The 14,525-nt window shown below is 43.1% G+C and overlaps 1 protein-coding gene across 4 annotated transcripts in view; it reads right to left on the reverse strand.

The window, feature by feature from the left end:
* The window catches only part of POU6F2 (POU class 6 homeobox 2), a 495,064-nt gene that overhangs the window by 49,965 nt on the left and 430,574 nt on the right, over positions 1–14,525 (reverse strand). For all 4 annotated transcript variants that reach the window (XM_045494367.1, XM_045494365.1, XM_045494366.1 and 1 more), the window contains exon 6: positions 7,341–7,481. In XM_045494367.1, coding sequence (XP_045350323.1) covers positions 7,341–7,481 — 141 coding nt within the window. The remainder of the gene's footprint in view (positions 1–7,340; positions 7,482–14,525) is intronic.

Consider the following 14,525-nt stretch of genomic DNA (forward strand, 5'->3'; position numbering starts at 1 on the left):
CCGCGAAAGCACTGCGGAGCCCTGGGCCATCAGGGCTCATTAGCGTCGTTTACCGTCCAGGGAGCCCCACTCCTCAGAAGGGCGAGGACCCAGGACCCGAGGGCCAGGCCTCGGGTCACCCCCCACCAGCCGGCACCCTCCACTCCAGCCCTGACCTGTCGCTCGGGGGAGAGCGTCCCAGCGGGGGCCGGGGGACTGGCCTAGCGCTGCCAGCACAGCCCCGGGGGCAGAGCCGCGCGGTCCACCTGCTCCCCGCAAACGCGCTCCCAGGTGTGTGTGCGCCCTCCGGACCTCAGCGCGCAAATCCCAGGAGGGGGCTCCTTTCCGATTTAAATCATTATCACACGATCCAAAGCGCGGATAGGAAGTGACTTCCCGCAGCATTTCCCGAAGTGCGCTTTGCCGACGTCAACTCTACTAAATGTTGCGGACAGGAAGTCTGGGGAAAGCAGGATCAGGAAAGTTAAAGGGGGTCCGCGGCGCGTCACAACAGAATTGCCCGGCCCCATCCGAACACATCAGCGGCTGCGCCAGGGGCGCTGCGCCACCCGGCGTCCAGCCCGGGGAACCCTGGTTTGTGCGCCGTCTCCAAGGGCTCGTTCATTTCCAAGGCGCACACTTAGGGAGACGCTGCTTTAATGCAATGGCCTCTTCCGAAATGAGGAAATAAAGCTCTCAATTGGGCTCAAAGGGGAAATTTGATATGTTAGTAGAAAGATCGAGGTTGTTTATTGTTGCTACTGTTTCATCTTTATTACTGAGATGAAGCCAGGGTAAAATTCTTATAATATTACTAACCCCATGAACATTTCTTTCCCAGTCTCTAGAAAGAGCTGATTTAAAAAGTGTTAAAAAATGCGACAAAAAAAAAAAAAAAAAAAAAAAAAGAAGCTTATTTGAAGTGTATTCCGGTGCATGTGATCGAATTTTTACACTTTTTAAGACTTTGTATAATGATATTTGCAAAGGAGAAAATAAAATCCTTTGTCAGACTGTTTTGAGTTTGGGTTTAAAAACATGGCCAAAACCATTACCTAAATAGATTGTTCTGTTTATATTTGGGGAAGAATATGCAGACACCTACCCTGTATTTTCAACAAACCATGTTTGATTCTTAGTTATGCAAAATGTCTAAGCAATATAGTGTACTGTTTGTATTAAAAATGGTATTCTGTACATATGATTTTGTACCTTTTAAAAAAGATATAATTTTTTAGTAAAGATGCAAAACTTGCATTAAAGGAATTACCAATGCTATCACAGTATCACCTTGGGAAGGGTGGGGGAGGGAGAGAGTGCCAAGGTCTCAGCTTTATCCCTTTATTTCTTTTAAAAATAAGCAAGAGGGCTGAAGCTTATGCGGAAAAATGTTAATATCTTAACATTTATGTTAATCTTACGTTAATGTGGTTGAGCAACGATCCTTTTGAAAATTTTTTTGGTAAAAAGTTATTTTTTTGCTTTTTATACATTTAATGTGGTTCATTATAAAAAATAGAATAAAAGAGTATGTGCAAAACTCCCTAAATTCCTGATCAAATGGCTTTAGCTGGATGTGTCTAATGTACCTCATTTGCTCTGGTCACATTGTCAAAGTTGCACACTTTATCTCCTTGGCACAGGGTTTGAAATTAGTTTTACAAACGTGGGCAGCTATGGTTTTATTTGTTCTCCTGCACAGATCTAATAAAACCCACAGAGAGGTTCAATGGACACTTACTGAATAAATTCATTATATCTCAATTATTTGGCTGAGATTTGCATTTATTATAGCTTCATTTCCGTTCAACGTGTAGTGATTCTCTCTAAAAGATTCTCATCTTCCTATTTAAATTAGGTGTTGAATTCCTTTAGCAACCCATAGTTCAGGCTCCATCGCCAGCTTTTCATTCTAAAAAGCTATAGCATTAATTTATTGATACATTCATGTAATTTATTAAATACTTAAGACATATCAGGCACTGTGCTGAACACATTTCCTGCTACTGTCATGTTTAACCCCACAACAATGTATGTGACACATCTTATCACTCCCATTTCACTGATGAGGAAAACAGAGGCTCGGTAAAGTTCCATAACTTACCCAAGACCCCCAAGACCACATAGCTAGAAATGTGTTCCAATCAGACCTGTTTCCTCCCAAGCCCATGGTCTTAGCTGCTCTACCGTCTTCGAGAGATGTTCTTTAGCTTTTGATTATTCGAATTCAGAGGAATGCCCCAACATAAGTACGCATCGCGTTTCTTCAATTCTAAGACAATATTTTTCACATATTTGAAGGTCAGGATATTAGAATGTCGATGTGCACAAACACAGTACTTGGTGACATTCCTGCCTCGCCACCTGCCCTCCTCCAGCCCAGGGCTGCTGAATACAAGCAACTCACCCTCCGTGGTTTTGCACATTCAAGGGTGTCCTTTTTAAGCTACGATGCATAGGCTACTATTGTGTCAGCAGACTGCCTTTCTTCCATTTTGGCCTGTGTTCCTCTTAGGAGGCAGCTCCTACCTACTGCAAATCCTTCTGTCTGGCCAAAGTGCTCTGCTCAGCCATTATTTATTCATATAATGCTATGTGTATTCTTGGGTCCTGAATTGAATGGGCAAGTGCTTTTAATTTTGTCTTCTTTCTATACATTAGGAAAAGTAATGTTGTTTGTTTGTTTGTTTGTTTGTTTGTTTTACTTGACTGGCTCTTTAAGGAAGGGAGGGAGGGACTTTGGCTTGACTTGGTGCCACTTAAGAAAATTTCACAGCGGTCCAGAACTAATTTCATCAGGAAACATTCTGAGCTTCAGTTAAAATGTAAAATGCTTTTCCTTAGCCCCAGGATAAAATGAAATTTCATTTGCTTTTACTTTTCTGCAATAATGCCAATAAGGAGATATTGCCAGGGGCACAAGGGAAGCCAATTCTAGAGCTGAACAAATCGATGGGAAATCTACTTGCCAAATCCTGAACATACCCACTGAATGAGTGTTAAGAACACACACACACACACACACACACACACACACATATGCCCCCTACTGAACTATCCAGGGTAAGGATAAGATTTCCCTAAAGTAACTTGATGTTTTACTCTGCTGAGATTCTCACATTCTCAAACTCCTCACACACACAGTGAGCACATTCAGTGTGAACTGCAACCATATCGCACCTAGACTAATAATCACAGATAGCATATACTGAGTGTTAGCATTATTGAATGACGACTATGTGCCTGACTACGTGCTAAGCTCTTTAATCCTAGAAGCTGCTTCCATTTTGATCCCCATTTTTCAGAGGAGGAAACTGAGGCACGAGAGAGGGTAAGTCAATTGCCCGAGGCCCAACAGCCGATGAATGGCTGTTTGGTTCTAGAACCCATTCTTCTTGCCTGTATGCTACACTACTTCTTGCTATATATACCCAAACCAAAGATTGGTTTCCAGAAAATGCTAGACAAGACTCTAAACCACAATGATGATGATGATGATGATGATGATAATTATTGCAGCCACTTATTAGTATGAGTCTTTAACTGTATACTCATGGACCATGGTAGGCTTTTTACACACTTTACCTCATCTAATCTTCATAATCTAGGGACTCAGATTCTATATCTATCCTTATTTTATGGTGAAACTGAAGTTCAGAGAGCTCAAGTAATTTACTGAAGGTCACAGAGCTTGTTAGTTACTGGCTGACTTGGGGTTCAAACAAGTCTATAGTTGGTGCTCATCTCATTGTCTGGCTTCCACACTCACATGAGTTCCTGATTTGGTAAGCAAACAGCCCTAGAATGTTATTCTCAGCACTGTGATAGTCATGATAAATTTCATGATCGCCAATCACCAATAGGGAACTTGCTCCTTCAGGATGAAGTTGGGTATAATTTTAAAATACTATAACATTCCTGGGTAAGATATGTGTTTTGTGACTTTAGAATGCAGAATTTCTGTTAGAATTAATCACTCTCTGGAATAATGTCTGACTTCTGTATTAACTGCAAATGAATGGCAGAGTCAGAAAGGTAAGAGAATGAACTGATAACTACTGTTTTTTAAAAAAGCAGGGGCACCAGGGTGGGTGGCTCAGTCAGTTAAGCGTCTGACTCTTGATTTCAGCTCAAGCTGTGATCTCACAATTTGTGAGTTCGAGCCCCGCGTTGAGCTCTGCGCTGACAGTGTGGAGCCTGCTTGGGATTCTCTCTCTCCCATTCTCTCTCTCTCTCTCTGCCCCTCCCTTGTTTGCGTGCTCTCTCTCTCAAAATAAATAAACTTAAAAAATTAAGATAAATAAACCAAAGAACAGGAAATAAAAGACCATAAATAGATGGAGATTTCCCTTCCCTTTAAATGCACTGAAATCTAGTAAATAGAAACAATCAAATTCCAAGACAAGGAAACCAAGCTGCAAGTCCCAGGGAGTGGGCTTTCTTCTTTTTGGGATTGGGACATGTCTCCCTGTGTGAGGAGGGTGCCCACCCCGTTGAGTGGGAAGACCTGGAATCTAGAATCGCCACTGGCACAGGCCTCCTCACAGGGGCTACCTTAGAGCTTTGAGGATGAGGCTCTAGTTTAGGGAAGTTAAGTCATTGATTTCTCCCAGGTCCAAAATGAGAAGAAAGGGGAGCTTAAACCGTATCTCAGGCAGATCCGAATTCAGTGAGAGCTCTTTCCTGGCTAATCCTCTCTTGGCTTCCAGGTAGCCAAGAAAATCTTAGCAGCGGACAGCAAGAATCAGGGTATTTTGTGCCACCTCGACAGCCCGACCTCCCCAAAGTATCAGTGGCATAAAACATGCTTTTCAAACATAGGTTTAGAGTTTAATGTTATTTCTTCTGGGCAAACTTTCCAATGTAAAAAATAGTTGATGTCAAGAACTCAAATGAAAGAATCTATAAATATATTAAGAGTTTTCTCTTTGTACCTTTTCTGGGAAAGCTCTGTGGAGATTTTTAAGGGATTGAAAATGGGCTGGATAAAGTAATTCTAGTTTACACGGCTTTTTGAGCAAGGCTAATTGTATTAACCTGATTCCAACGTGATCTTATTTTTTTGTACCACATTAATACAAGCAAAAGGAGCGCGCGTGCGTGCACACACACACACACACACACACACCCCAAGTAATTTTTGTCCTCCTTTTTTGGTGCCATCTGGCCACCTCATAAGGCTCACACGAGTATCTTTGTATCAAGAGGTGCAGGGCATATGCTCTTTTTTTCTGGGAAGATGATTGTGTTTATATTACAAAGATTAAAAAAAAAAACCCACAGCACTACGGGAACATGGCCAATTCATCTACTTTGGAAATGGGAGTAGCTTGGTCGTCTCTGGCACATGGTACCATTGGGCATGTTTCTAAAACTCTCAGACAAGACATCACGAGCGGGCAATATTGATTCCTCTGTGAATGTAGGTCTTTTTTTTTTTTTTCCTTTCCCACTTTAGGAGATTTGTGGACCATATCAAATCACCTATCAGCACAGTGTCTAAAACAGAAGAATTTTAAAATAAAATCAGGCTTTCTTCTACATACGCAGAGTATGAACCAAGGTTTTAATTGAAAGCTCATTTTCCTGTGGGAACTCTCGGGCCGGGAGAGCTACCCCCCTGGGATGGAAGTCGGCAAAGGCCAAACAGAGCAAAGGCTGTAACTCTAGCCCCTAGGAAGGGGATGGATTTGTAACTGGCAAAATGATCAGCCATTAAATCACCGGAAGAATACACTCCTAATAACTCCTTCTAAGCAATAAAGCATTTTCTCCATCACAAATTCTCAAGCGGTGGGGCACAGTGGCACATTTTACTTGGATACTGGGACAGAAAAATCAGGGGGAAATGCACATCCGCGGATATGCTTTCCATCTGGACCTCTTAAAATTTACATCTCAAGGGCCAGCTGCCTGGCAGGAATGAATTGGGGTGTTCCATTTGGGGCATAACTCTAGGAAGCAGCTTCCAGGACCGACCTGATCTGAGTGTGAGTTATAGATATTAAAACCAACTTTTCCTCCACACCCAAACCCTGTCCGTTCAGAAATCTTAATAGGCTTTTGAGAGCCTCCATTTAGAGCCGGCTGCATAAAATGATCCTTTGATGAAAAGGGATTGGAACAAGGGTTAAAGCCGACATTGAAAGGTGACTGTGGAGGGCACCGTGTTCATACAACCCTCCTTTAATATGTGTGGTGTGCACCTGTGATAAGATGATTCATTACCTGGGGCTGCTCTTTGACAAGCTCCATCGTTCAGCCCTCGGGGTTCTGACGGGACAATCCTGCACCCGCCCAGGAAATATAACAAGGTCAGCTTTTTTTCCCTGGGACGTAGATTGAGACGGTTTAGCTTATAATGCATCTCTGTTTACTCTTTATGTAAAATAAAAACAGGGTTCAAGACATTGCAATTCCTGTTCTCTACAGAGCAGGCCAAGCAGGGATCCGTAAAATAACTCTAGGAGGAAAAATCCTGGAGATGATGCTAGCGTCTTCTACCTGCTCCTCCACCCTCAGCAACGGCCACAGTTGAGGTGAAGGTGCCCTAACCACTGAGGGTCTGTGCCAAGCCTTTGAACGGAGGGTACTTCTGATACCCTCAGCTTTAACTCCAGTTTGCTCTTCATGGAGCTTTCAGGTTTACTGGGCTCTTAAAGGGGGAGCTGCCCTCATCTGAAGCTTCGTCAGTGTCCTGGGGACCACGACGCGGGCACACGAGTGGTGCGAGGGAACCGTCACGCTGCCCATGACATGAGGAAGGTTCGATGGCCCCGGCAGACTGAAGTAAGCCTGCAGGCATACAAGAAACTCCCAGGAGCTTCCAGGAGAATCAGCAAGAGGCTTCTCCCCCCTTTCCTTTGTTTCTCTTACAGGACTGCCCGGTTCTTTCCATCAGGTCCCCATATTAGTCAGAAATTGGCTTGCTTAGGACTAGTTTAGAAATCTTAGAGCAATTAGAGAAGGAAACTTACCAGTTTCCCCCACCGTCCCAGTTTAAAAAGAATAAATACATAAGCAGAACTGAAATTTTGTTTTTAAAATTTACTTTTTTTTTTTTAAAGACTGCCCCATCACGAAAAGTATTTCCTTCCGTTAAGATCAGAACAAGAACCATTGTACAGAAATAAAAACAAAATAAAAACGTAAGACATTCTAGGGAAAGGGGGAAAAAAATCTTGTTCCTAAAATATAGAAACACCTCCCAACCCTTCTCCTATTCTTGACATTGCTAGTAAACATTATTTATTTGCCTCGAATAGATGCAGTTACATATCACTGTCATGCAAAAGAAATTCATTTCCTTTCCGAGTTCCATCTGCCATAAAGATTCACTCTTGTTCCCATCTCCCACTCACCTGTCCTTGTGCATTAGTAACTAGTTGACCCGTGACCCCCTGAAGGCTGGAGAGGGCATTGCCAAAGGCCTGTGAGCTTGCTATGGAGCCCATGGCGGCTGCAGCCGCTGCAGCCTGACTTGTTAGTGGATTATTAACCAGCTGCAAAGAGAGAAAAGATCAGGGTGAACCACCAAGAGAGGCACAGCACAAGGATACAACATTCATGTGGGGGAAGAAGTTCTCACTCAACTGGCTCATGCAAAGGGCCCGGAACCCACCGGAGGGAGCCTGGTGAACATTCGCTCTGAGGCTGTGGGCTCTTGGGGTGGTGGGGTAGGGGGTGGGGGGGCGGGTGGCTGGAAAGGAGGCTGGAAAGAACAGAGTGGAGACTGAGTTCAGGACTAGCCCCAGAAGAGAGTGAGGTGGGCCTTGGGGTTGCAGCGGGCCGTGAGAGTCTTGCCAGGTGGACGAGTGACTTTGAAGAAGTCCCTGGATTTTGTCCCCTAGCCTAAATAAAACCCTGGGGAAATGTCTCCCTTCCTTGAGGTAAGCAGACTGGTTGTGGATTAAAGTAGGTTTGGAGCAGGATTGGAGGGGAGGAACAGATGTGAAGGATTTCTGCAAATAAATTTATCATTTTTGTTTGTGAATTGCAGTTTCTTTTAGGGTCATTGGGTAAGATGGATGCCTCACTCCCTTTCTTCAAGGAAGAAGGAAACCAAAGTCAGTAGAAATAGAAACCTCCAGCCTCTGTGCTCTCAGAGGGTGAGCTTAGGGTTGAGACTTTTGGCGGGGCGGGGGTGGGGGGGGCTCACCCTGACTATGGGGTTCAAGGCCAATGAGGAAGGTCCTTTGGTGAATGGCCATGTTGATATCTATCTGCTTGCTGTCTTAGCTAATATATGGTCTTCCCTTGGTCTTTTTCCTGGGACAAGGAAAGAGGGAGGAGAATTTGACTTGGGTTGGGGGGGAACCCACTCAAGGAGGAGGTTATAGCTGCCAAAACCTGTTTTTCCATGGAGACCAATTCAATATTCTTTATCCTGCCAATTTTCCACGCCACAGGTTTTCAGGCCTTCTGACCATGAGGCAAAAGTGTAGCCTGAACTAAAATCTGCATTTAGGTTAATGACTAGATATAAATTCAAGAAACATTTAAACTATTTTCACAGTATTGGTTTTGATACATGAATTTCATTTGTATTTATTCTAGGGTGTTATTTTTTTCCCCATATAGTTCCTCTCAAGTACAACGATTGTTGTGTATAATAATGCATTTTCCATCACCCGTTCCCACATCCATGAAATTCCTGCATTTGAGTGGAAGCCTGCCAAGACTAAGACTTGGTGGGAAAAAAATTAATGCCATACTTAATGCAGGTCCCAGAAACTCTTGTTCTACTTTTCTTCTTTACTTTCTCAATTCAGTCTCTCTTCTTTCTTTCTTTTCCTCCTTCCTTCTTTCTTTCCCTCAAAACATATTTTACTGCTTAATTCCTTTGGACATTTGCCTAGAGTTTTGTATCACCTGATGAGGACGGGAATACTAATTGTCAGAGGAAACATCAAAAAAGGACAGGAATTTAATAATTCTTTTTCCATTAATGTGATATCCTTATCTCTTTGGTTTCTTTATTAATCTATAATCGAATTTCACATAACTGGTTCTACAGAAATCCCATTGACCTGAAGCAGATTTTTTTTTAAGAAGTGAAAATCCATTTTAAGCTCATTACTTTATGTGTCTTTTGCCTTTATCTCTCTCCTAAAAGACAAGAATGATTTTCATTTTAAGGAGAAAAAAAATTCTCATTCATCAGTCTAAAAGAAACCCTGTCTTATCCCAGATTACCACCATGGGATTTAAAATTCGGGTTGGCCTTGTTCTTGGTTTCCTGCTTTTATAGTGTAGATGGGGCAAATTGTGGCAAATAGTTAAGTGAAAACTCTCCCTGCTTTTGGCTTAGCCACCTTCAGGGAAAGAGTTTGTACTGTGTACCTGTTTTCACTCCCAAAGTGAGAAGATTCTTTAGGAATACCTTCCCCAAACTGCAAGGACAGACAGCCTATTAGTACACCATTCTCAGTTCATGTGCCAGCTGCTATGTTTACCCTTCTTTTATGCAATAAAAGTTAAAATTATAATGAAATTCCCCAGGTTCAGACAGATCTCAAAATAAGTTTCCTTAGGTCAAAGAAAAATTAAATCACGTGCAGTTTGATTTTAGTGTTGAAGAGGCCATTTTGTCCCTGAATTTCAGGTGCAAAATTTAGATCGGGACATGCAGAATGCTTTCTGAAGAAGACAGACCATGCTTCGTATTTAACGAAGAGAAAATATTTTTAAAATTTTTTAACGTTTATTTATTTTTGAGACAGAGAGACAGAGCATGAACAGGGGAGGGGCAGAGAGAGAGGGAGACACAGAATCGGAAGCAGGCTCCAGGCTCTGAGCCATCAGCCCAGAGCCCGACGCGGGGCTCAAACTCATGGCCCGAGAGATCATGACCTGAGCTGAAGTCGGACGCTTAACTGACGGAGCCACCCAGGCGCCCCGAGAAAATATTTTTAGAAATTGTAAGACATTTCCCTAACATCTCGGTCAATCAAAAATTCAAATAGGAAATTATGGAAGTCCTCTCTGGATATGATACTGGAGAATTCCTTCCATTTAGGACGTGAGTGTATTGTTCGGCTATGGTCCTACGTAAAGGACCTTTGCTGTAAATTCAGGCGTTATATCAAGGGTCAGCTATGGTTCTGAATGAGAAACAAAGTGGCTACTTAAGGGCAGGCTCTCAGCCTTTGTGTTACAGGGCCAGGAATGGGTATCCTTGTGCTTCTCTGGAAGGTTGCTTCGGCAACCACAGATGTACAGATTTTGGTGATTTTTAATGTTTATTTCCTCTATATCCTGGTCCTAGTTTCCTCCCTTTGCTGCCTTTCCCTCTTAATGGAGCAAATGCCAACTTGATGACTCTCTTATTTCTTGCCCTGCATCCCTAGGTCTTTGGGAAAGGCCTGGGGGGCTCTGGGGAGATGCCTTGCTGGCCCCTGGACGTAGAGCTAGAACTGAAGGTGAGGGGTTGTGGCGCGTGCAGACGGCGGGTACTAGTCAGTGTGCAAGTTGACAGCATTTCAGGTGGACCATTGGAGTTGTTGATGGATACAGCTTCATAAATATCTTTGGGCCTTTCTGCCTGTGACTGCCAAGGCAGGGATGTAATATGCATCAACATATGTGGCAGGGAGGGGGAGGGAATGGGAGGGAAGCCATAAGTGTTCCCTTCATCACCTCGGGTCATGTCACTCTGTATTGTCCCCAGTCATGTCATATTAGCAGTGTTCCTATCACCCCTTCTTCTTGATTGGAGACTCAGGGTAGATTTGGACAGCGGGGAGCCCAGGCACAACAAATGTACATAATGAGAACGTTGGCATTCTAGGACCAACTGGATATTTTGAAGTTGCTGCCAAGTTTATGCGTTCAGATCTTTCATTGCCAATGTGCCTAAGCAGCAGAGGGATGGCCCAAATGAAGTCTGATTGTATTACATACTTGCATTTTCCACAGACTGACTCGAAAGTCATGCTGAATTCTAGTGCAGGTTTGTTTATAAATGTGGAAGCTCCGAAAGCAAGGATTTACAGATCCTTGGCTGTTTTACCAAATGGATTCTTGGACTTGAATCCATCAAGCTATGGTTGTATAATTCATAGATAGTCTAAAAACAACCTACTAAGAGAAGAAACACTAATTTTTTTTTTAATTTTTAAAAATGTTTTTATTTATTTTTGAACGAGAGAGAGAGAGAGCATGAGCAGGGGAGGAACAGAGAGGGAGGGAGACACAGAATCTGACGCAGGCTCCAGGCTCTGAGCTGCCAGCAACAGAGTGCGAAGCGAGGCTCGAACTCATGAACTGTGAGATCATGACCTGAGCCGAAGTCGGACGCCCAACCGACTGAGCCACCCATGTGCCCGAAGAAACACTAATTTATTAAGATGGCCCCTGGCCTCCCCCGTTTTAGAGAATAAAATAACAGAGAATAATTATTAAAAATAGTTTTGTACCAGCAAGGAAGGGCTCAGAGCCCATCCATGCACGCAGGGGAGGGCATCGGCTTTGAAACCAGACTGTCTTGGGTTGTGACTAAGTAAACCACGTCTCATCGTGTCATGGGTAAAATGGGTGTAAAGAAGGTACCATCCACAGAGTCACAATGAGGAAGAAATGAGCTACTACATACAAAAGTTGTAGAATAACAGTTGGCACATATTATGTTCTCAACAAACGTCAGCTATCATTCTCACTGTTCACATTGTGCATGAAGATTTTGAACTCATCAGTTTATCAGAATTAGAGCTCACCTTTATAAATATCTTTTCCGTTTGGAAATAATGTGGACACAGGCAACTGTGTTCTCCATATTTATATTTTAACTGTATTTTCTGATTTTATTTAGCTCATTCTTACAGAGTGGCTTGAAGGAAGCTCCTAGCTAACTAACGTGATTATTAGAGGAGGTTTCACGACTTAAAAGACAAATAGGCCACTTAAAAAGACTTCAGGCTGGAGGACATCAAAAAGAAGAATGGAAAACTTGACTTTACCTGCTTGTCTTGGGCTTCCTCATACTTGATTATTTATAGAGAAATTTATGGAGAAAGCAGTGTTTGGCCTGTGAGGCCAGGGTTGGTCATGGCAGACCAGCGAGAGGAGACCTTCTTTCTAGCATATCAGACTCATTCTTAGTTTACAACATTCGTTAGGTTTCCACAAGGACGCCCATTTTGGTGTTTAATTCCTGCTTCATGTCAAAATATTGTGAGTGACTCTATCCCACAGTTGCTGATTTGAGAGTGAAGGCAGTGAAGGATTTGCAATGGCTTATATCTACATCCATACATCAATATGGATATTAGTGCTCATTTCATAATGAGAAAAAAAATCCATATTCCCAGATCTCCCCTGCTTTGTATACATCTTTTTTATCTGAAAACACGAGGTGGCAATGAGAAGAAAAACTTCAATTAGAGTCTCTTCCAGGAGCACTCTTAGATGATGTCATACATATGACATCATAAAAATGTTACCACAGGGGCTCAGTTGGCCGAGTGTCCAACTCTTGATTTCGGCTCAGGTCATGATTTCAGTTCAGGTCAAGCTTGCGGCTCTCTCTTTCTCTCTCTCTCCAAAAAGAAAGATGGCAGCATAAATTACGTCACTACATGGTGTAGGGGTGTCTTTGCTTTATCTTCTCTCTCTCTGAAAGACTCACAACCTCCATCCTGGTAAAGAATTCAGGTTTCTTGAATCTGAGCATTTGTAATCATGACACTATTCATGAAAAGTTTGCTGATCGTGGCATTCAATTTTTTTTTTTTAATTTTTTTTTTCAACGTTTATTTATTTTTGGGACAGAGAGAGACAGAGCATGAACGGGGGAGGGGCAGAGAGAGAGGGAGACACAGAATTGGAAACAGGCTCCAGGCTCTGAGCCATCAGCCCAGAGCCTGACACGGGGCTCGAACTCACAGACCGCGAGATCGTGACCTGGCTGAAGTCGGACGCTTAACCGACTGCGCCACCCAGGCGCCCCTCAATTTTTTAAATATTAAAAAAAATTTATTTGAGAGAGAGAACATGAGCAGGGAACGGGGCAGAGGGAGAGAGAGAGAAAGAGAGAGAGAGAAAGAGAGACAGAGAAAGAGAGAGAGAGAGAGAGAATCCCGAGTAGGTTCCACACTCATCTCAGAGCCTGACACGGAGCTTGATCCCATGACCCTGGGATCATGACCTGAGCCAAAATCAAGAGTTGGACCCTCAACTGACTGAGTCACCCAGGTGCCCTTACAGTATTCTAATCTTATGAATCTTATTTACAAAAATATAGCAGCATGAGGCAGCTTAGCTATGGCATTATGTTCTATGTTTATGCCTTTATTCCAAGAGGGAGTTATGAATGCAGCAGGCTTAAAACCTTTCCTTGAAGCATAATTGGCCATGATCTATAGTTTTATCATTCTCCTCATGAGCTATGTGGATTTCATAGAGTATGGATTTTGGAGCAGCTCTTTTTGCTACTAACTTCTCAATTTAGAACCCTGAAACCAGGGCGCCATTTGTTTTAAATGAAGATGTTCATAAATGCATTTGTCACTGTTCCCTCCCATTTAAGGTCCAAGTGACTTGCAGCGGCTGCCTAGAAACAGGAGGGCAAATGTGGCTTTCCAAGTTCATTTACATGCATTAGGTCCTTGACTTTTCTTAAGCTGTAGATGTGAAAAATGTGTCTCTTGGTCCCTTGGGACCCTTTTGGCCAAATCAGTGCTTCCATTTATTACCCTCAAGTCTTCTCTTAAAAGGTCAAGGAAATACTAGTAGACAAATGTTGGAAGGTGGCCATATTTATCTCAAAAACCTATTTGATGTGGGTTTTATCCTACAAGGCTATCCCCATGGGTCTCATGATTATTATGTTACAAAACTCTCATAACAGTTCGAGATCAGTTTTGTGAGTTTTAATATCGAGCCATGCTTTGCCACTCATCTTCTGCCCATTTCCCTGCAGAAATGGCAATGGACCAGTTGCCGACCATCCAACTTTCTGCCCACCGGAAGTCTCCAGCTGAAGTGCCTGAGGTTTGCAACAATGACCCAGGCACTACAACATCCTAAACTATCTTTGGTTCGTCAGTGTAAAATCACATTGATTCCAGGATAGTTTTAGAATAAGTTTTATTTTATGACAAAACTGCAAGTATAGTATCTTCCTAGTAATCCTCTAATCTCCAGGCATATTTGTTAACAGAGGAGTTTTTTTAAATGACCTAATGTTTGAAGTTGGGTTTCCCAGAAACAGGATGGGGAAGGGAAGGATTCTCGTCCCGGGGAGGCTGTAGAGTGTGAGTCAGGCTTTAGAGCTGTCCCAGCCCAAGGCAAGGGAGTTGGATGTTCTCACTGGGCACTTGACAGTCCTAGTCGACAGCCCCTGGGGTCAAAGATGGGTTGGAAATCTAATCCCTGGCACTGTTGGTTCTTTGCTCTTGGGGTAAAGCTCATACTGGAGGCTGAAGGATGGGAGAAAAGCTGCAGGCGCTGGTTGCTGAAAACCCCGCAAAAGGGTAAAGGCAACTCATGGAAATGGGATTCCAGGGGACCCAGGTGGAACATTATCATTACCCGCTACAGTGCAAACA

This window comes from Leopardus geoffroyi, chromosome A2 (assembly GCF_018350155.1).
Source record: "Leopardus geoffroyi isolate Oge1 chromosome A2, O.geoffroyi_Oge1_pat1.0, whole genome shotgun sequence".
Lineage (NCBI taxonomy): Eukaryota > Metazoa > Chordata > Mammalia > Carnivora > Felidae > Leopardus > Leopardus geoffroyi.